This window comes from Prionailurus bengalensis, chromosome E1, assembly GCF_016509475.1.
Source record: "Prionailurus bengalensis isolate Pbe53 chromosome E1, Fcat_Pben_1.1_paternal_pri, whole genome shotgun sequence".
NCBI classification, from domain to species: domain Eukaryota; kingdom Metazoa; phylum Chordata; class Mammalia; order Carnivora; family Felidae; genus Prionailurus; species Prionailurus bengalensis.
In genome coordinates, this window is record NC_057347.1 from 12,284,467 (window position 1) to 12,306,387 (window position 21,921).

General features: G+C 50.3%; 1 protein-coding gene across 1 annotated transcript in view; it reads right to left on the minus strand.

Moving 5' to 3' along the window:
* Positions 1-228: 228 nt before the first annotated feature.
* USP22 (ubiquitin specific peptidase 22) overlaps positions 229-21,921 on the minus strand; it is a 43,072-nt gene continuing 21,379 nt past the window's right edge. Inside the window, exons 3-13 of the mRNA XM_043583355.1 lie at positions 18,838-18,951; positions 16,951-17,052; positions 16,082-16,251; positions 14,907-15,054; positions 12,613-12,718; positions 9,503-9,661; positions 4,904-5,030; positions 3,925-4,016; positions 3,051-3,113; positions 1,986-2,135; positions 229-1,228 (exon numbers count right to left, since the gene is read on the minus strand). Of these exons, the coding sequence (XP_043439290.1) occupies positions 1,186-1,228; positions 1,986-2,135; positions 3,051-3,113; positions 3,925-4,016; positions 4,904-5,030; positions 9,503-9,661; positions 12,613-12,718; positions 14,907-15,054; positions 16,082-16,251; positions 16,951-17,052; positions 18,838-18,951 (1,274 nt within the window). The 3' untranslated portion in view covers positions 229-1,185. The remainder of the gene's footprint in view (positions 1,229-1,985; positions 2,136-3,050; positions 3,114-3,924; positions 4,017-4,903; positions 5,031-9,502; positions 9,662-12,612; positions 12,719-14,906; positions 15,055-16,081; positions 16,252-16,950; positions 17,053-18,837; positions 18,952-21,921) is intronic.

Here is a 21,921-nt window from a genome sequence, read left to right on the forward strand (position 1 = left end):
ACAAGGAACAATGCAAAGTGTTTCCATCTCCTCAAGCGGCTCCTCCCTCTCCCCACCAGCTGGATCACAAAGCCATTTTCTCCCTGCTACCATTCAAACTACACCAAATGCAGAGCAGAGGCACACGGCAATGAGAGCAGGCCCCACCGGGGGCCACTCCCGCTTCAGTCCCCCACGGGAGCCGCCAAGCGGCGACAGGACAAAGTATGAGGAAGGGAAACGAAGAAACCACTGAAAACACTTCATTTACTCAAAAGATTAATATGACAGAGACGCTTAGCTGCAGCCTGATTCTCCTCTGCTGCGTCTGCCTGGTTAAAACCAGGACACGGACACTTCCGGAGGGAAGGGCGGAGGGGAAGCAACAAAATCGGCCCCGATTCAGAAGCAAGATTCACTCTCGAGAGAATAAAGGAAAACGACCTCAACTTCGGTATAAATTCAGTAATTCATTCACGTTACTACCATTACGTTTATGAAAGTCACCATCGTGGAAAAAGAGAGAAAAGGGGAGGGAGGATTAGAAAGTGCCTATTTCTAAAAAGAAAAAAAAAAAAAAACCAAGAGAGAACACCTGGGCTGACGCTTCCACATGCAGTTTGATGCTAAGTTATCTGCGGAACAGATGTGCCTGGAGACCCCAGGGAGTGTCTTCGGTTCCACAGGCTCGGGGGGGGGGGGGGGGGGGTTCTCTGTATCTGCTGACAAGACGGCGGCTAAGAGTTCCACACTATATATATATTTAATACTAAACTCACAGAGAGAAAGGTACTTGCAAAGTCCTTTGTCCTCACGCAGTGTCTTTGGCTCCTCTACTTTCCTGCTTTAATGGACCCATGATTTAAAAATGGACCCCCCCCCCCACCCCGGCCCCCGCACATTTTCTTGAGGAGCACAGGAGACACCAGGGACGCGTCCACTCTGCCCCCGCCCACGCAGAGCACACCCGCCTTTAAATGCTTCCGTGGCGCGGTCCCCGGGGCCTCCTTCCGAGCGCAGCGAACGCCACGACCCCCCAGGCACCGACCCGGGCCGCCGCTGGGCCCAGGCCACGGAGGAAGCCGGCGCTCTTGGGGGCACTTCCGTGGGGGGAGGTGGCGTCATGCAGTCGGGGAGGACGGGGACCGTTCTGTGAGGCTCTGCCAACTCATCGCCCTCATCTCTCCCGTCCGGCCGCAGATAAGGCTACTCGTATTCCAGGAACTGTTTGTGGTAGAACAGCAGGTACCTGGGGAGGCGGAGACGAAAGCAAGCTTATGTTGTAACTCACGAGAAGGGAAAACAAAACCACCCCCCGCCACCTGCCACTGGCCTTGCACGGTGGCCTTGGCACACGCGGCCAGTCTGACTGCTTGCTTGGCTGCGTTTTGAGTCTTAGTTCCCAAGGGGAAGGGTCCTTGCCCCCGCCTAACGCTGGAGCCCCAAGCCCATCCTCCCACCGGCCCACCGGCAAGTCGTGAGCCCCATCAGTCCTGCCTCCCGCTTCTCTGGGTGAGACCCCGCAACGGCGTCTAGTCCAAACCCGCCCCTTTGGGTGGCCTCCTCAGGCCCACAAACCGTGCTCTCAACACAAATTCCACACCGATTCTAGCAAGAGGCCTCCCTGCTGCAAGTAAACACAAAGGGCAGATGCCTCACAGAGTTCACGGTGGCTCATCCCAGCCCACCCCTGGGGCTGGGATCCCACTGACAGTCTTAGGAGGAATAGGGATTTAACAAAGCGGGGGGCCGAGGAGGAATACGATGGGTAGAGAAGAACGAGCTCCCCGAGAACTGATGTGTCAGCTCACGTCGTGGGTAAAATAAACGACTGCGTGGTCTGAATCAAGGTACGATCCAGAGTGACCAAGAGGTATATCCTCTCCTGGCCAGCGACCGACCCAGGCTGGCGTCCTGTCCAGAACGAGCCTCATTACTTCAGCGACTGACGGTGAAAATCCCTGAGTGGCTACACACTCGGGGAGTCAGCTGCTACCCAGACATACCCCTCGCTGTCCAGCACGTCCTCGATGCTGGCCTTGGTGATGATGGCATCGTCACATTTGAACCACTGATCCTTGTGCTGCCGGATGAAGCTGGTGTAGTGGCCGCTCTCCAAGGTCCCTTGGTGGTTAACTACCGCAAACAGGGAGTACCTAGCGTGGGAGCGAGTGAGGGGACAGAGGGTGTGGGGAGAGGGCGTGGTTAGCTCAGCGGTATCACGGTCGGAAACCACATAGTCTGAAGCGGCCAGAAGCCTGCAGTCAGTAGCCCCCTGACACTAAACGGGAACACCCCAGGAATGAGAGCTGGAGCACGGAGGGAAAGAAAGCCTGCCTAGCCCCACTTGGCTCTCGGGCTGCTTTGCGGGAACCACATTTAGTGGAAGTGGGGACAGCAATCCGTCCTGGGGGTAGTGGAACCACGCTCTGCCTTGTGCTTTCTACCACACCACCAGTAAAAAGGGTGGTGGAGGAAACAACAGAGGCTTTGGGGCGCCTGGGTGGCTCAGCTGCTCAAGCGTCTGCTTTCAGCTCATGATCTCCTGGTTCATGGGTTCGAGCCCCACGTCGGGGTCTACGCTGACAGCTCAGAGCCTGGAGCCTGCTTTGGATTCTGTGTCTCCCTCTCTCTTCCTCCCTGCCCCCGCTCGTGCACGCTCTTGTGCTCTCTCTCTCTAAAATAAATTCGACATAAAAAAAAAAAAGAACAGAGACCTTATTGCAATGCCAGTGAAGGTAGAGGCCAAGAGGCCTACAATTCAGACTCCGAGCCTTCGCTCTAGAAATGCAGGGCCCTCGTGCATGCACAGAAGCCAGGAGAGACGGGTCAGGCTCCTCCATCAGGGAGGTTTATGGTGCAGCTGTGAAAAGTCCTTTCCTAACAGGGCTTGAGCGTTTTTAACAGGGGTCGGGGGGCAGCAAGACAGGCAGCGGGCCAGGGGCCGAAAGAAACAGGAGGGCTGCCACCACGGGGCCCTCCCTGCCAGGCCTACCGGAGGTCCCGCACCTCCCCCCCCCCCCCCCCCGACCTTGGAGATGCCCAGGGCAACCCCACAAGGTGCCACTTACTTATTGTCATTATTGAGACTATCCGTTGGCTGCTGGTACTGTCCGTTCATCCTGCTCTCTTTGCTGTAAGAAACAGGAGCAAGACTCAGCATCGTTGGAAATAATGACCAAGCAGACGCCTGGCTCAAATGATGTACCACTACGACCGGGGCCTCCTACACCAGACGCGGCACCAGGTACGCTCCAGACATGCTCTCTAGGTCTTCCAGCAGCTCTCCCTTCTAGGGGCAGACTATCCCCAGGTGAAGGTGAGGCGACGGGAGGCTTAGGCTGGCGAACTGACCCGCCCAGAGCGTGTGCCACGAGGCGCAGAGCCAGCCCAGGTCGAACTGACCCCATGTCCCGGCAAGGAACAGAGTCTTCCCCAGGCGCTTCCAAGGATGAGCGGCTGTGGCGACACCTTGCTGCCTCGGGCCAAGTTTGTGGTAATTTGTTACAGTGGCCTAGGAAACTAACACATGTCTAACATATTAGGGAAGGTTGCCCTTACTTGGAGGATAGATTTGAGGGGGTCTAGGATATCCAGACTTGAAAGCGAGAGAAATGGAATCTACAACTGCAAAATCAACTGTGTCTATCCGTAGCCAACATCAGTCCCATCGGCGATCATGCTGTTTTCTCGCGGTGATCCCACCTCCACAACCTGCCAAGTCTGAAACCTGATCGAGGATCACTAGGGAGAACCCAAAGCTGAAGCAGCACATCTGAGGAAACTAAAATGTGTCTTGGGTCAAGATCAGGATAACAATTCCGTTTTAGCACGTGTGGATACATCAATGTCTAAACCGGCTCATCGGGACCCCAGTGCCAATCACTGACCCCATAGAACCACACCCTCCTGATCACGGATACGGCTTAACAAACCCTTTCATACCTGGACGCCATGAAGGGGGTCATGTCCAGTTCCAGGGGAAAGGACACGTAGGTGGTGATCTTCCTCCTCAGTTTGGCCGAGTGTTCAAATCGCTACAGAAATTTGGGGTGGGGGTGGGGGGAGAGAAGGAAGAGGATGAAGCTCTACGGGTTTCCCCTGATGGTGCCTCTCTGGGCAACTCCCAAAAGTGGGCTTTCCCTTTCTGAACTGCCCTTCGGCCACGTCTAGAGCTAACAGATTCAGCAACATGATATTAATCCATACAAATCTAATTTATACAGTTCAGAAACGAAGTCTTGAAACGATGGGATTGTCCAAAGTGATCGACTCCAAGCGTACAAAAAAGTAATCCTACGACAAACCCGGCAAAGTGCAAGGTAGTAGAAAACAGAATATCCACAACGTCTGGGAGCAAAAAGGAACATACTGTTCTTTTCACCAAAGACATTCCTCTGCCTAGACCCGGGCCAGCAAATCCAGCTAGAAAGCCAGGAATGGTCCGGTTTTGTTTTTTGTTTTTGAAAGGGCCATAAAATAAAACAAAGATTAGAAAACAAAGATGCTGTGTGGCTGTGAAACCCAAAATATTTACTGTCTGACCCTTTACAGAAAAAGCTGACCCACCCCTGGACTGGACCATAATGCTAAGGGTCTTGTTTGCTTTTAAAAAGTAAAAGGACAACAGAAAGCTGATGTCGAGGGGGGAGAATCCGGGTGGGAGGAGAAGTAAAATTTTAACCCCCCCCCCCCCCAGTAGAGCAACTCACATCCTATTTTCATCATGAAGTCATTACTTTCGTTTACCACAAGCCTCTCTGGGCAACAGAAGACGGGGAGAGAGTTCCAACTTACCACCCTCTGGTTTCTCCAGTGTTCTTCCCCGAGTCACCGCAGTTACAAGACATACTTCCTGCACCAGACCAAGAGGCTCTCAGTTGTACTGGGGATTAAATACGGAGTGTGCCACTGGAAAACTTACTTTGAGATGAAAGCAGGCTACGATGGGCAGTTTCTTCATGGTGAGCTGCTTAGTGGACTCCTGGTAGCTATGGCAGCCGCTACACTTGATCTTGGCGCTGCTTCCTAAGTGCTCTGGTCTCGTGAATCTATGAGACATTTGTATTTTTAGGAGAAAAAGGTGGGAGAGGTGAGAAAAGGAAAAGACAAAAGAATCATTCGACCGCTTTTGATCGGCTGATTTCCCTACTTAAAAACGTGCGTACAGTTAGGGGTGTTTGGATTTCAGAAAAAGGAGATGACGCTCACACAAAAACTGTACACAGATGTTTTGAGCAGCTTTATCTGCTTTAATAGCAAAACAAAAAACAAAGAAAAACCACGAAAGAAGCAACCCAGATGTTCCTTAGTGTACGAAAGGTTACGTGACACCATGGAATACTGCTAGTCAGGAACAGAGAGGGACAAACTATGGATCCACACAACCGGAAGAATCTCCAGAGAATTACGACTGGGGAGGTAAATGGGGCCCTAAAATTACACGTCCTAGGGTTCCATTTACAGGACATTCTTGGAATCCTGAATTTACAGAAATGGAGAACAGATTCCCGCTGCCAGGGGTTAAGAGACAGCAGCGGTGGGAGGGCAGGAGGAGTGGCTGTGAGTCGCGATGCAGGGCTGGGCACCAATGTCAGTACCGTGGTTGTGATCTTGAACTCTGATTTTACAAGATGTCACCACTGGGGGAAATGGTAAAGAGTAAAGGGTATCCAGTTATTTCAGATAAATGCATGTGAATGTGTCTCTCACAAGTTAAATCTAAACAATGGGGAAATGAACATTTTCTAGTGGTGAAGACAGATCACAACATAGAATAGAAAGGCTGCACTAAGTAAGTCGGCAAGCATTTCTGTCACAGGCGGTGGTTACTAGAGGGAAAAACGCATGAAACAGGATGTTTCAATAGGACTTATGACAAGTTTTTTAAGTTTAAAGCTGAAAAACAAATAAAATTCATGTTTTCACACGGGGCCTGGAAATCTTTCTTTATGCTTTGGAAATTCTGTGATCTCACCAGGGGCACGACGACACCCCCTCATGACCAACGCTGGCCCTGCCTGCCCCATGTAGTGCCCAGGAAGTGGAAATCTGAGGAGAGCAGTTAGATCTCACTGGGGAGAAGGACGGAACAAGGCATCTGTGTTCACGGTAACCTGCGAGAACTAGCCCACAAAGGCAACCAACAAAATCCAGAGTGTGCATAATTCTGTGGAAAATGAGCTTCTCGGCACAGAAACAGCAAGAAAACAAAAGGGGGAGCGGAAGCCTACGGATTGGGAAGGGACCCGTGAAAGCAACCAACCAAATGTGATGTGTGGTCCTAGTCTGGGATCCTGATTTGAACAAAGTGCACAAAATAGTTTTTTATAAGAACAATCAGGGTAGTTTGAATACTGGATACCTGACTGGAGGAGAGAAGAATGCACCTGTGTTTAGAGTGAAGACTTTGGATATACCTGAATCGCCACAACCCCACCCCACGATCCAATTTTCCAACTCAAAACAGTTTGGCCCCATCCCAACCAGACTGCTCAGGGCCACCCCAGGGGCCGCACCCGCCTCCCTAGCGTCTCCACAAGCTGGTCCAGCCCGCACTGGCGATGGCAGGCCCAGGCTCGAGTACTCAGACCATGCGTCACTACTGAGCAGAGAGCACTGTGCGCTGAGGAAGAACACTGACTTCTAGATCTGGAAGCCCGATGCCAACCCACAGCTAAAATTAGGCCTAGACTCTGCTGGTCTGCAAACATTCAGAAAGGCGATCGACGGCGGAAAGCAAGCGCCCAGGGCAACAAACCTACCAGGCCTGGCTGCAAAGAACACTTCCTTAATGGAGCCCCCGACCCGCACCATCCTCGCCAGAGAAGGAACGAAAGCCAGACACTCTGCTCGGTAACAGAGGCTCCAACTCCCCGAAACGCCGCGTTCTGTGGCTTGTCAGTCAGACCGCGGGTGAAACATTCCATCTCTCCTCAAATCTGATTCACACACTTTATGCCAATTATATTCACTTGACTACCTATTCTTGATTAAGCTACTGACCAATAAGCACACTGCTTCTCACGATGAGACGCTTATGCAATGTGCACCAACGGGGGTGCCTGGGCGGCTAAGTCGGTTAAGTGTCTGATTTCGGCTCAGGTCATGATCTCACAGCTCATGAGTTCGAGCCCCGTGTGGGCTGACAGCTCAGAGACTGGAGCCTGCTTCAGATTCTGTGTCTCCCTCTCTCTCTGCCCCTCTCCCACTTGTACATGCTCTCTCTTCTCTCTCAAAAAATAAAAATTAAAAAAAATAAAATAAAATGTGCATATAAGTCAAGAGTCATCTTTTGAGGTTTTCCCATTTTTAATTCTTCTGGAAGTTCCCAATCATCTGTCATTTTTCTTTCCATGTGCAGTGCCCCTAAGCTGAAACATGCCTGCCCCCACCCAAATCCCTGTCATCTCTGCCAAACTATGTGAACTTTCTGACACGAAATACGTCAACCAAACCTGCTTCAGCGCCAAGAAAAGGTACTGAACAAGTCCCACGGTGCCAGACACGAAGAGGATTTGGCTTCAAATTCACCGTAAGTAAAGAATGGAAGGACGACAGAGCCCAGGTCACAGATCTTGTCAATTATGTATCCGGCTCACCCTCCACTCGTGTTTGGGGAATTTCCAAACCTAGGGGGGAGGCAGGGCTGTCTTCCCTTCATGGAGGTTTACCACAAAAGCCAGGTCATTGCTTTTCCCACCCACCTGCATGGTGGGCACACGACCTAGGCATGACCAGCCGGATGCCCGTCATTAGGCCTGGAAAAATCTGGAAAAATCATACTAAAGAAGCAAGTGCAGGAAGAACTTGTACTGTCAGGGAGCAGCATCTCAACTGCACCTGAGGGCAGCCGGCCCAGCAGCGGGCTGCACCTTCCGGATGCTGGTCGCCGAGCCTCTTCTGGAGACCACCCGCTTGCTGAGCAGGCTTTTCTTTAGCCTTCCTGTGGATTCTGCGAACTCCCTAGTACCTTTACCCGCTTAAGCTCGCCACAGTCCATTTCTGCCGTCTGCCGCCGCGCAAGCCCTCCGGCCTGGCATACGCGGGCACGCACTCACTCGCGTGTCTACGAGACGCCCATCGCCACGGGAGGGGCCGCGGGGGCGCACAGAGGTGGTATGAGGCCGTCTCCTCCGCACTGAGAAGACACAGCACGTAAACGCAGCAGAACTGAGAGCAACACAAAGAGTCGGAGCCCAGAGAAAGGGGGACACGGAAACCTAGAAAAGCGACAGGCCCATCTCAGGAAGGCCTTCGTGGTCCCGCTGAGGGTCCACCTCCTCCGCAAAGGGTTCAGGGCACACAGTGAGCGCTCCCTCAGGCCAGCTACAGAGGGGTGACCGCCTCCTAGCCGCGCCCGCACTTGCTGAAGACTCAGGAGGGAGGGTCTCTGCAGCCACGGAATTACAAACACCTCCGCTGGCTTCGTCATCTACTCCCATAGCGGAACTGGAAAAGGGATCCTTTGCAAGTGACACAAACTGGAGACAGATGTGCTCCGCCTCTTCTTGGCCACTCGGGCAGGGACCTGGCTCCGAGGCACTCCTGCTCCCGACCTGGCACTCCCTGTGCATCTCAGCTTGCCGAGTGCTCCCTCCCTGCCTCTGCACTGTGGGCAACCTTCCAGTTTTACTGAAATTCATAACTAAGTTCAACGGAGTTGTAAAGACTCCCTTGGAAAATGGTGGGGTTTTTTGCTTTGAGCATTCGCTTGTTGTCCAAATTACAAGTCTGATGCCCCATTTACATCTGGACCTATCAGTGTGACAAAGCCGATGCACTGAAAATTCTACACATGCGCCTTTGAGCCTGCTGACGTACAGGGCAAGATAAATGCCAAGAAGCTTGTCCCTCTTTTTAAGGAACACCTCCGCCCAAGAACGTATCTACAGCAACCTTTAATTCAACAAAGGCTGTCGAACACTAAACTCAATTAAAATAAAGCGTGGGAAGGGCTTCCGTTCCACAACATTGCAGGTGACACCAGCTACCTTAACACGTTTCACAGCAACCCTGCCCTAAACCTCAGCACTTGTCGAAATCGGTGGTGTGGTAAAGGGACACACACAACACCACAATAGGCTAATCGCCTCCAGGAAGGGCCATGTGCCACAGCGGGGGGCCAGACTCCGGTGCAGAGCGTTAGTCCCAGAAGGTGAGGGAACTTCAACTTCAACTTCTGCTCTGTGGCTCCCTGTTAACGGACACGGGGCGGGGCGGGGAGCGGGGGTAAGCAGCCGTGCCACACACAGGCTACAAGCAAAGCCGGCTGAATGGAAATCTCTAGTCATCGTGCAAACAGGTGACAGACCACGGGAGCCACCTGCAGGCTGTCACATCTTTCCTTGTTGTCTACACAGGACATGTGAATAAAAATACTACTGGGGCCCTGGGGTAGCCCTGAATTTATCAGGACTTTACTCTGACCAACCACTACCCCAAAGAGCCTCAAGGCAAGGAGAGACAAGTGCCTGCAAGGAGAGACCACTCTCTCCTACAAAAGCGCGGGCGGCTTTCTTACCTTCGCAAGCAGTCCGTGAGCGTAGTGGTTCCCGCTACGTGGCTTTCCCCATTCACCACGCTGCCCTCGCTACCTGGGCTCAGGGGCCAGAACGGGGTGGAAGAGCCAGGCAGGTCTAAACTGATGTCCCAGAAGGGGTCGATGGTGGTGGAGACTCCACTAGAAGCAAGAGGAGATAAACGCAGAGGTGAGAAGGGACAGCCATGCACCTTCAGGGGCACCCCCTGGCGGACGGCACCTTGACGTCCTCTCACAGCTCTGCCCTTTCATCCAAAGGGCATCGAAGGTCAGAAAACACACTGAGTGCCCCCACAAACCACGTCCTGGGCCCCCAAGGTGGCCCTACAGAGGAACAGCACGTAAACCACTTAAGGCAAAGGTTGCTCCTAAAGCAGCCATTTCCAAACCCAGGAGATCATCACAATCATTTTGGGGTTTTTGTGAAAAATAGAAACTTCTGGGCCCCACGTCCAGAGACTCTGAATTGGTGGATGTGCGGCCGCAGCATCTGAGAACCGCAGAATGTTTGCCTGGGAGCTGGAAACCGCGGGCCTAGGTGGAATGGAGACATCAAGCACACCTAACGTGGAGAGAACACCGACCAGGCACAGCCCCACAGCCGGACAGCGGCATTTAATGCTCTATTTAACAAAGCCGGTTCCCTCTAGTGGAGAGGTTTATTTTAAAGGACACAGAAAGGAAACTCACAGACTGGAATGTTACTACAAATATTCAAGCAGGGTACTGGGGCCCCTGGGTGGCTCAGTTGGTTAAGTGTTGAACTCCGGCTCAGGTCACGATCTCATAGTTTGTGAGTTCGAGCCCCGCATCAGGCTCTCTACTGTCAGCGCAGAGCCTGCTTGGATTCTCTGTCTCCCTCTCTCACTGCCCCTCCCCAGCTCGCACTCTTTCTCTCTTGCTCTCAAAAATAAACATTAAAAAAATAAAATAAAATAAACAGGATATTAATCCAAGACAACCTCCTGCTGAAGGAATTCAGCAACAGAGAGCCAATGAGGAGGTTCTTCAAAACTGTTAAGTCTAGGGGCACCTGGGTGGCTCAGTTGGTTGAGCGTCCCACTTTGGCTCAAGTCACAATCTCACGGGCCCCACTTCTGCTGTCAGTGCAGAGCCCACTTCAGATCCTCTGTCTCCTCTCTCTGCCCCTCTCCTGCTTGAGCTCTCTTAAAAATAAATACAACTTTTAAAAAAGAAGGAAAAACTGTGAGTCTAAATACTGCTTAGAGCAATGGCCCACGATGACACAAGCTGTGTCACAGAAAACGGGGTTCGTAACAGGCAAACTGTTCCCCTTCTGGTATCTAGTCCATCCTATACACAGTGCAAGTGGTAATCCCATAGGTTCTGAAATAATTTTAACGGATCATGACTAGGGTTTTTTAAAAAACTGAAAAAAAAAACAAAAACCCAGGAGCATGAGCTGAGGTCGAAAGGGAGGGTTCCTGCAACCTCGCCAGTCAGTGCCTTCTTGAAGCTCCTGGAAATAAAAGCTCTGCATGCCAAGCAGAGGCTCCAGCTGTAAAGAATCAGGGCCACTACTCTGGAGAAAATGGAAAAGGAAACCGTAAAATGAAAAGCAACCCACTCTGGAGCACGTGTGCCAAGGATCTGCCGTGTGCGCCCCAGCCCCCCCCCGGAAGGCAGGGCTCTTATTCAGCTCCTGGTGTCAGGGACACCGGAGAGCAGAGATGGGGGAGGGGGGGGGACACAAGAACAAAGGTGGCCTCAGCACAAAGGGCCACTGGTCCCTGGGGACCCTGCTCTGGACGACCTGCTAATGCGCATCTTCTCTACTGGAGCCATTTTATCTCAACACATCTGGTGACTTGGCTGCTTACACTGAACCTCTCCTTCTACAATGGCATATGACCCAGCCATGAGAAAGAATGAAATCTTGGCATCTGTAATGACATGGATGCAGCTAGAGAGTATGACGCTAAGCGAAATAAGCCAGCCAGAGAAAGACAAATACCCTATGATTTCACCCCTATGTAGAATCTGAGAAACAAAACAGAGGAGCGTAGGGGAAGGGGGAAAACAAAAGAGAAAGGGAAGGAAACCACAAGAGACTTAACTGTAGAGAACTGAGCATTGGAGGGAGGTGGGTGGGGATGGGGGGTGGGCTAGATGGGGGATGGGTATTAACTAAGGAGGCAACTGTTGGGATGAGCACGGGGTGCTATGTGTTAAGTGATGAATCACTGAATTCTGTATCTGAAGCCTATTTTACCATACGTGTTAACTAACTAGAATTTAAATAAAAACTTGAAAAAAAAATTATAAATTTCGAGAATTGTATGTTCCACAAAAGTAAAAAGTATCAAATCAAAATTATCAATCTAAAAAAATAACAGAATCTGCTTCACATCTGCTTGCTGCTGCAGATGCTCCTCTATAAGGACCAAACGTTCTTTTTTTTCTCTTTTAATGTTTGTTTATTTTTGAAGGAGTGTGAGCAGGGAAGGGGAAGGGAGGGGGCGGAGGATCCGAAGCGGGCTCTGCGCTGACAGCAAGAGCCCAACACGGGACCTGAACTCACGAACTGTGAGATCAGGACATGAGCCGAAGTCAGATGCTTAACCGACTGAGCCACCCACGTGCCCCACCAAACATTGTATTTATCCGCACATCACCAAAAAAGGCGCTGTGGTGGCACCAACTTTTAGCTTTAAATATAAAACTTTTTAAGTTTGAGAGAGAGAGTATGCATGCGTGCACGCACACACAGAAGGGGCGGGGTGGGTGTGGGGGGAGAAAGAATCCCAAGCAAGCCCCACGCTGTCCGCGCGGAGGCCGACATGGGGCTCCAACTCATGAACCACGAGATCCTGACCTGAAACCAACAGTCACGCTTAACCAACTGAACCACTCAGGCGCCCCTCTAAGTGTAAAACTTTTAAAAACCGTGCAGAGCACAGCAGTTTCGGCGGCTAAACATGTGCCACGATGTTCAACAAGCAGCACCCAGAGTAAAGTCGGCCTCACCGACAGGCCCTGGGGTCCCACATCACGGTCTGGCCGGCACGGCCCCGACAGCTTTCCGTGTTCCAGAAGAACTCTCGGTGCAGTGCGGGACGCCTCGCACTTACTGGCAGACTTGGCAGGTGACGTCCGACTGCAGTCCGCCCGTGAAGATCTGGTCTATGATGCAGTTGCAGTGGTTGGGGTTGTTGGCCTTCTTCCCGTTGTCATCACCTGGGGAAAGACCGCAGCTGTGTGATCTGCAGCTGTGCCCCCAGAGTCCGCACGTTTCCAGGAGCCACGACCCAAGGGGCAAGGCCATTCGCCTACAGAGGCGTGAGGAAGCCAGAAGTGCCGACGCTTTCGAAAGGGCACAGGAAGATACTTCAAAGAGGGAGACTTGGCGGGAAGAGAGGAAACAACCCGGCTGGCTTATTCTCAATTCTCTTCCTTGTCTCCACTCCCTAAGATCTGCTTGGCTTCTACCTTGGCACCAAAATGTATCTAATGCCCAACAGCTGGGGAGACTCACGGATTCCCGTTTCCACGTATGGAATGACCAAAGAGTTTCGCGGTGGCATGGCCCGGTGGACTGTGCCTGTGGCGAGCCCAGGGAAGCCCCCCCTTCCCTGCGCTAGTCCTGCCCGGGGCCCTGACTTCAGGAAGTCCCTGGGCAGCACTCCTGCCAGTCTCTGCTCTTCTCGTCAGCTCCTGCTCTCCGGAACCTCAAGAACAGCTCTGCTTTCCTCCTTCCGATCGGTTGGACCGAGATAAGTACTATTCCCATCCTCTCTACTTCGATGTGTGTGTGCACATACAGGGGTACCAAGCTTACGTGATGGAGCACGGTACACATTAAGAAATACTGTAAATACATACCATGGAACTTTCATTCAACTAGACCATGGGGATAGACTATTTGTGCCTATCTATATATATATTATATATCAAAAAGGTTAAATTATTACACAGGAATAAAGGATGCGCATTACGTCTTTTGACAGCAAGAAGACACAGAGGAAAATAAGCCAAAAGACACCGGATGGTCATAACCACACAAAAGAACACAGTCAAGGGCATGGCAGGCCTGGCTAACGGGCCTTCCTGTGTGCTGTGACCTAGTAAGGCTGAAGGAGAATTCTGATGACCGTGCTTCTAACGAGAAGAGCCGGACGTTTCTTTTGACATGTGAAATGGAATCACGTCAGAGCACGGGATCACAATCACCGTATTGTGTTTTCGTCACACAAACGTTGTTTTAACACCAGTGCATGGTCAAGCAGTTGATTTTCAGGGTAGACTAATGCTGGTTACAGAAGTTTCCTGATTATCCTCAAATGCTTGGAATAATAATTTAATAATCTTACACAGTGGCTCTTTTCTGTGTGTACGCTGTACTTCGTGCTGGGAAACCAAACCCTACCCGAGCCACGAAGCACTGTTTATTAGGCTTCCCAGGCAAGCACTGAAAGGATCGTGTGTGTGTCTTTCAGGAGAAAACAAATTAAGTACACAAGAAAGCCAGAACCCAGAGCCGCGGACAGCTGATCGGAACAAGCCGCCTTATTTCAGGTTTGGCTTGCCTCTAAGTTGTAATGTGAGACAACACAGGGCATTTGTGAGAGCAGCTCAGTGACCGGAGAGAGGCTGGGAAGGAGCCGTAGGAGGCCGTTCAACAAGACCTGGAAAAAGTGGACTCTGCTCTTTAACAGAATCCACGGAAAAGAAAAAGAGCCAGTCAGGAATCCCTTACCACCAGCTGTACCAGCCGGGAGGCCACAGGTTACCCCGGCACACTCCAGCTACACCGGGGCGTGCTACCTGAACGGGCCGCATCAGCACCGCGTGGGAACGCGTCAGGAACAGAAACTCCTGACCTCACTCTGCACCCAGCAAAGAGGAACACCAGCCTGCTGTTATTCGGCGGCGTGTTATTCGGTCCTAATCTCCTGTCCGCTGTCCCCTTCCCCAAACTCTCAAACCCCACACACATCTGAGACCCTGGGGAGGCTGTGACCCTCTGGGGCTGGGCTGTGAGACAGAAGCCAAGATCCAGGGAGCTCCTAAGAGAGATCTGAAAAAGCCCTTGGCTGGACCCAAAAATGAACGTGACTCAGGGTCAGGGAAACTGCCAAGTGTGAAGGTCTGGTTTGTGTTCTGAGCTGTCTGGCTGTGTCAGAGCAATGACCAGTCCTTCTGGAGACCCGTGACGGGAGGGAGCCGGTTTTGATGGCGTCTGAAGCATTTTTACAGGCCCGCTGCCACGCTCTTCCACCCCAGCAAGGTCAGAAGACGGCACCCAGAACGTTTCCTCCGCCCTTAGAAACAAACTGTGAAGAACCTCTTTGAGGTTATTAACGGCTGTTTCTTACGGGAGATGAAAACCCCACCGGGTCGCCGGGAGCCGGAGCAGGCCCCCCACCTTTGCAGTGCCGGTGCAGGACGTCCAGCGCCGCGATGAGGAATTCGTGGGCGTCCTGCTGCTCGTACCCCGCCAGGTGCCGGGCGTGGGTCCACACCAGGTGCAGCAGCTTGTACGGGATGTGGGGGGACCGGTGCCCAGAGTAAAACTGCTCAGACACACACACACAGAGAAGGAAATGGGGAAAAAAAAAAAAAAAAACCTGTCAGGAATAAACATCATCCTCTGAACACAAAGCACACACGATAAAAAAAATAATTAACAACCGCCTAGAACTTCTTACGGCTACTCTGACAAAAAATGGTTCCAGTTTACTCCCCCACTGTGTTTATTTTGCAAACTGCATTTTTCTCTGGACTCACTGGACTTTTTGAATCCGTCCTCTCCCTTCCGTTTTCTACAGATAAGCCAAAATGAGGAATTAGGAGCGCCCGGTAGGCAAACCAGGGGGGCAGCTGCTGAGTGGGAATGAAATGCTGCAGCAAAGGTACCGACAGAAACAGACGAGGCTCCTCTGCCGGACCCCGAAGTACATCCGGGTCCTGTCGACAACCAATGGGGCGGCCGAGCAACTTCAGCCCAGGCACGCTTTTTGGCCACTAGGTGCACAGCATCCAGCTCAAGGATACCTGAGCCCAGGCCTGAGCCCTGTCACGCTCTAAGCGATGGTCAGGGAGACAAGGACAGGCACGACCTGGGAGCAGCCTAGGATCCCAACAGGACAGAACCCGACGACAGAGACGTTCTGGTGAAGCACACTCAGGTCTGGCAAGGGAACAGAAGGTCCACTCTCCTCGAGAACAAAGGAGGGAAGCGGTGTGCGCGCCTACGTGCGCTGCTGTGAATCGGGACAGCAGACCCGTCCCCCAGAGGAGGGAAGCGTGAGATGCCACAGTATTTACAGGCAAATGTCTTCCACCGGCTATGCCCCTTTCCAAGGGCTCTTTCACATCCTCCCAGCCAGCAGTGTGCCTCGAAGTGATGCCTCCGGTCCCCACCTAACAGTTCCCTTTGGAAAAGGGCGATGTTCCATAGCAAGCGCATATGTTAAATACTCGCTGTGTGAGGTTTCAGAAATCTGCTTCCCTTTATTCCGTCAGCCTTATTTTTTTTTTTTAAAGGGAGAACACAAGTGGTGACAGAAATGTTACGCTGCCAGAGTCAACGGCGCTCACCTCCTGAAAAAGCGAGGACATCTCGCACACCAGACACGAGCTGGGGCTCTGCATTTCACACCGGTGCCTGTCGGAGAGGAAGAAGTCCCGCAGGAGCGGCGTGTGGGTGAGAGCCTGGACGATGCAGTTCATGAAGCACGTGTTTCCAAGGTTGATCAGCCCCCGCAGACCTGGGTAGGAGGCAGACAGGACAGCAGGGCTGACGGGCACTGAACTATAAGTCCCACTGAACCCCAATGGCACTGCTGTGCCTCCCTTTACATGTACATGCTCGTTGCCTTTCATGCATTCATTCAAGAGGCAAAAAGAAATGCAGTATTTTCCAATTTTTATGCCACTTTTACGGGAACTGTCCTGAAGAATGTTGACTATCACCCTACCCCTCACTTCAGCCGTTATATTTTGATAGAACTGCTCACAAATATTCCAGAACGATGGGAAAGGTCAGAAAGGAGCCTAACAAACAAAACCTATTAAAAAGTTTCTAAAATGTATTCTTGAAGTCTTAGAAAGCCCAGAGAACCATCTCACACACATCCTTTTCTCTCTCACTGAAGATTATGTACAGCCTCCACTTGGTCAGAATAAACTTGAATCTTTTCCCAGGAGAGACCATCAGGGCCACGGGGCAGGGACCATTTCCGCCCATCACCATTAGGCACGTTAGGCCTACTGCAGCCCCCCACAGAGGACAGATGCTCCAGAAGTAGTTGGGGGTGGAGGGCAATTGATGGAATGAGTTATACACAGGTTTACAGAGAGCTGTACTATGAGGCCCACCTGTTTACATCTATTGTTAAACCCAGAGAAGCAAGCCTCACTGGCAGCGAGGACAGACGACCGGCTGCTCCAAACACTCGCCCACCTACCTATGGTGCAGTTAGAGGTGATCTTTCGCCTTTTCGGGTTGTGTTTCAGCAGTTCAAGCTCCCGTTTGGTTGGTTCCCAAGTTGAAAACTTCTCCCCAACGCCTAAGCGGATGGAAGACAGTTCCAGGCGCCATGAGCTCAAGTTTCATCAAGTGTGTTTATAAATAAAAGTGATGGTGATAGAATACTTAATCGGGTTGTATTTCAAAGCGGGGCATCCCATAACACGAGGTCTTTCTAGAACCATATTATATTGCAATGGGCTAAAAAGAACACTTAAAAGGAGTTTCTTTTAGAAAATGTGTGAATAAGCAGTTTCCCACGAGAAAGAAAGCAATACCTCCAGTTAATGCCACAGTCACGCTAATGCCAAGATGGATGTTTTTTCAAGGCCCTTAATCCTTGAATAGAGAGCCTGTAGCATCAGCCCTGGGGCGGGGGGCGGGGGGAGGCAGTGCTGCACTTGGCACTTAGATGAAGGCTCTCCCGTGAACGAGTGAGTCGACAGGGAGAAAATGCACTCGCCGTTTGAAAATACATGTCGAACAGCCAAAGACAATGGCGTAGATGCCACTAAGTGTCACACTTCATGCAAATACCGATTCACTCAAAGGTACTTGTTCCTTGCAACCTAAAATTTCTGCAAAATTTAATAAACTTTAAAAGATATCATATCTCATTGACGGATGGAATTGTAGAATGACTTTACGTAGAAGAGGTCGATTTTATTCTGGGACATGCACTTCTTAGCTCCTGTGCGTTAAATGTCCTTGTCAAAGAAATGGTATATTCGGACTTAGTGGCAACGTTACTAAATTTCTGAGAGGGAAAAGAGTAGGAAGTTGGTAAAGAGACTGTTCTTCAGAAACAATCCTGATCACTGAGAGCACCTGTTTCTATTGTTCCGCTCTCAAAAAATGGGGTTGTTTTAAAAGCAGAGCAATTGGGGGCGCCTGGTTGTCTCCGTCAGTCAAGCGTCTGACTCTTGACTTCAGATCAGGTCATGATCTCCGGGTTTGTGAGACCGAGCCCCACATCGGGCTCTGTGCTGACAGGAGGGAGCCTGCTTAGGATGCTCTCTCTCTCTCTCTCTCTCTCTGCCCCTACCCCACTCACACTCATGCTCGCTCTCTCAAAAAAAAAAAAAAGGCGGAGCAATTAAGGCCAAAAACTGTAAAACAGATATGTTCTCCTTGTGAGCAGTGATGAGAACTGTCACTAGTTGAGAAATGCTCACCAGCCACACGGGGTAAACTACACCTACTACCATTGAAACCTGTGAGCATCTGCCTAAAGAAAGAAAAACAAATCAAGGAACCAAAAAATACATCAATGAACAATAAAGAAAACCGCTGCGTAATGTTTGTGTCCATCCCCGACAGCACCCCTTGAAGAGAGCCCGTGTGAGGCCAGGGAAGCGACAGCAACGGAGAACCCCACGCTGGTACCATAGCCACTGTGAGAGCAGAAAACATATACTGGTCTCTGCCCCGGGTTGCTGGCACAGAGCTCCCCACACTCTTGTAACCTCCCACGTGATAAGAGCGTGAGCATTAGGAGCAGCTTCTGTTCTAAAGAGGTGACTCTCGGTGGGTTCCTGGAGGCGGGCTGGTTGCCACAAAGACCCAGCCTCGATGAGAAGCTTGGAAGGTTCAGCTCCCTCCCCACGCACCTGTCTGGCCAGTCACCTGACCTGCCTCTCGCCTACAGGAGGGAGTGAGCAAATCAGAACCCAACCTGCAAAAACCTAGCTGCGATCCTAGCTCTCTAACACTCACTTTCTCCCTAGATGTTGGTCTTTCTCTTGGGAAGTTCTGCCCTTCAGACACACGAGGGGATGCAGGACTAAGAGACAAATCAGGCACACAAATCTAGGCCAAACCAAACCTTGCATTTTCCAAGCCTTCCGCTGTTCCTCTTTGGCAATGATTTCCATGTCTTTGTCGTATATGTAGTCCTGACACAAAAAGCAGTAGATCCCTCCATACATGAGATCTATGGCTGCAAAGAGAATGAGGGAAGAGATCCGATTTAATTACAAATGCACAGGTAATGCTTAAGGTCACAAATGAAACCCCTAAGTGTTTTAGACATTTCACTGTTTATACCATTTCCCTACTCTCGAATCATAGAACCCACCTGTTGCAAAATGATTGGTCCCTCCCATTCAGGCCTCTATCCCAAGCAGGTGGGGTGTATACTAAGCAGGTGTATTTTCCCCGGAAGTTCCTATGAAGGGCTGAGGAACCCAAGAGACGGGTCAACGTCCACATCTCACAAAGAACCTAACTCTCAAGTATCAGGACCTTCTGTCTTTTCTCTGAAGGAGTGGGGTTTTTTTAAACACAGGGGAATTTTATTTATTTATCTTGTAATGTTTATTTATATTTGAGAGAGTGAGACAGAGTGCCTGTGGGGAGGGGCAGAGAGAGAAGGAGACAGAATGAGAAGCAGGCTCCAGGCTCTGAGCTGTCAGCACAGAGCCCAACATGGGGCCTGAACTCACAAACTGTGAGATCATGACCTGAGCTGAAGCCAGGCAGGCGCTCAACCAACTGAGCCATCCAGGCACCCCGAAAGAGTGGGATTTAAAACAAGGGAAAACTTTCATGGAGTACAATCAGCTCCTAAGGATTCTCGGCCACCTGACACATAAAACCGTTTTACTATATCTAGAATTCCTACAGGATTACAAAAAGGAACACAACAGCTACCGGCCTACTCTCACTTCAAGGACACCTGTAAAATACGCTCCAACCAGAGAATCTTGACTTCCTGACCCACAGAGCTGACTGACTGCTGCTCTCACGCATTTTCTCAACCACCTCATCTATAGAACCCGGCCCTTAGTTACTACATTAGAAAGTAAGATAAAGTCCTTTAAGCACCTGGAAGAAAGGTACTATCTCCACTCAACAGTTAAGAAGAATTTTTTTGGCTGAGATTCACCAAGATGTTTGAGAGGCAATGCAGCATGGAGGCTTTACAGATTTACAGAAACTGGTATTAATCCTAGCTCTGCCATGTACCTTTATGGACCACTCCACTTCTCTGAGCCTCAGTTTCCCCTTTGGTATAATGGTGATAGTAACAGCACTAACACCTCATAGGTTTGTGTGGTAATTTTATAACGTCACAGTACACCTAGTATACGGTAGTGTCTTCATAAATCACAACTCTGATCACATTCCGTGCCTTAAGTTACTATGACACAGATCGGTAATACTGTGGTGGATCTCTGAAGTCCTCTGTAGCAGGTGTACGAAGGCTCAGTTTAAGAATCACAATCTACCCCTCGCCCCTCCCCGCAAACTGACAAAATTCCTACAAATCCCTTGAAAGTCCCCATCAAAGCTCTGCGGACAGCTCGGTTCCTCCTCGGCACTTCGTATTCCTTGAATGGGAAAAGTTCCTGGTGTGGAGATACCAAAGCCAGAGACAGACTACAATGAGGTGGTACAGAAATTTTCAGGAATGTAGAGACATTCGATACAAAATATGCCAGGGGTGCCTGGGTGGCTCAGTCAGTTGAGATTCCGCCTCTTGATTTCAGCTCAGGTCATGATCTCATACTTCGTGAGATTGACCCCATGTCAGGCTGTGCACAGACAGCATAGAGTCTGCTTGGGATTCTCGCCCCCTCTCTCTCCCCCACGTGCTCTCTCAGTCTCAAAATAAATAAATAAACATAAACAAACAAACAAAGTGCCAAGCATGCAACCAACAGCCCAACTACCAGCCTGGGGAAGGCATTTAAACATTTCAACGTGTGTTCAACTCGTCCTAGACAAGCTCTTCTTCAAGGCACCTTTCCACACCCTTCACTCACTGTGTAAAATGAATGAGGTCAGCTGGGGTGCCAAGACCACTCCGTGGGGGAAGAACAACCTTTTCAACAAATGGTGGTAGGATGACCAGAAATCCAAAAACAAAAGAATGAAGCTCAACCCTTACATCATCTACAAAAATGAACTCCGAATGCATCAGCAACCTCAATAAAATGCTACAAGTATAAAACTAGTAGAAGAAAACATAGAGGCTAAGTCTTCATGACCTCAGATTTGGCAATGGACTCTTAGGTTTGACAACAAATACACAAGGAACTAAAGAAAAAAATAGGTAAGTTGGACTTCATCAAAACTAGACTTTCTACACCAACGGATGTGATTAAGAAAGTGAAAAGACAACCCACAGAATGGGAGAAAATATCTGCAAATCACGTCTCTGCTAAGGATTCACTATCCAGAAGATATATACATATATCTCCAAGGTGTGTGTGTGTATGTGTGTGTGTGTGTGTGTGTGTGTGTGTGTGTATTTTTTGGAAATACACAGTGTATTTCCAAAAAATACACACACACACACACACACACATCTCAGAGAGTACAACAAAGAGACAAACAGCTCAACCCAATTAAAAACATGAACAAGTGACTTGAATAGACAGTTCTCCAAAGAAGATATACGAAGGACCAAGAAGCACATGAAAAAATATTTACCATCACTGGTCATTAGGAAAATGCAAATCAAAGCCACAATTAGACACCACTTCACACCCATCATGGTGGCCAGAGTTATTAAAAAAAGAAAGAAAAGAAGTGTCGGTGAGCACGTGCAGAAACAGCAACACTCAGGCACTGCCGGCAGGAACGTAAAATGGTGCAGCCACTGTGGGCAAGGTTGGTGGCTCCACAAAAAAGTCAACACGGAAATATCATATGACACCGCTAACTCGCTCTAGCGAATCCGTTCTAGGTATACATCTTAAAAAAAGGTAAACGTATGTCCACACGGAAACTTACACATGGATGTTTATAACAGCCTTATCATAAGGGCCCAAAGGTGGAAACAACCCAAATATCCATTAATGGATACAAAGATAAGCAAAATATGGAAGGTCCGCACAATGGAGTGTTACTCAAACATACAACGCACGGACTACTGACACATGCTACGGCGTGGATCAGCCCT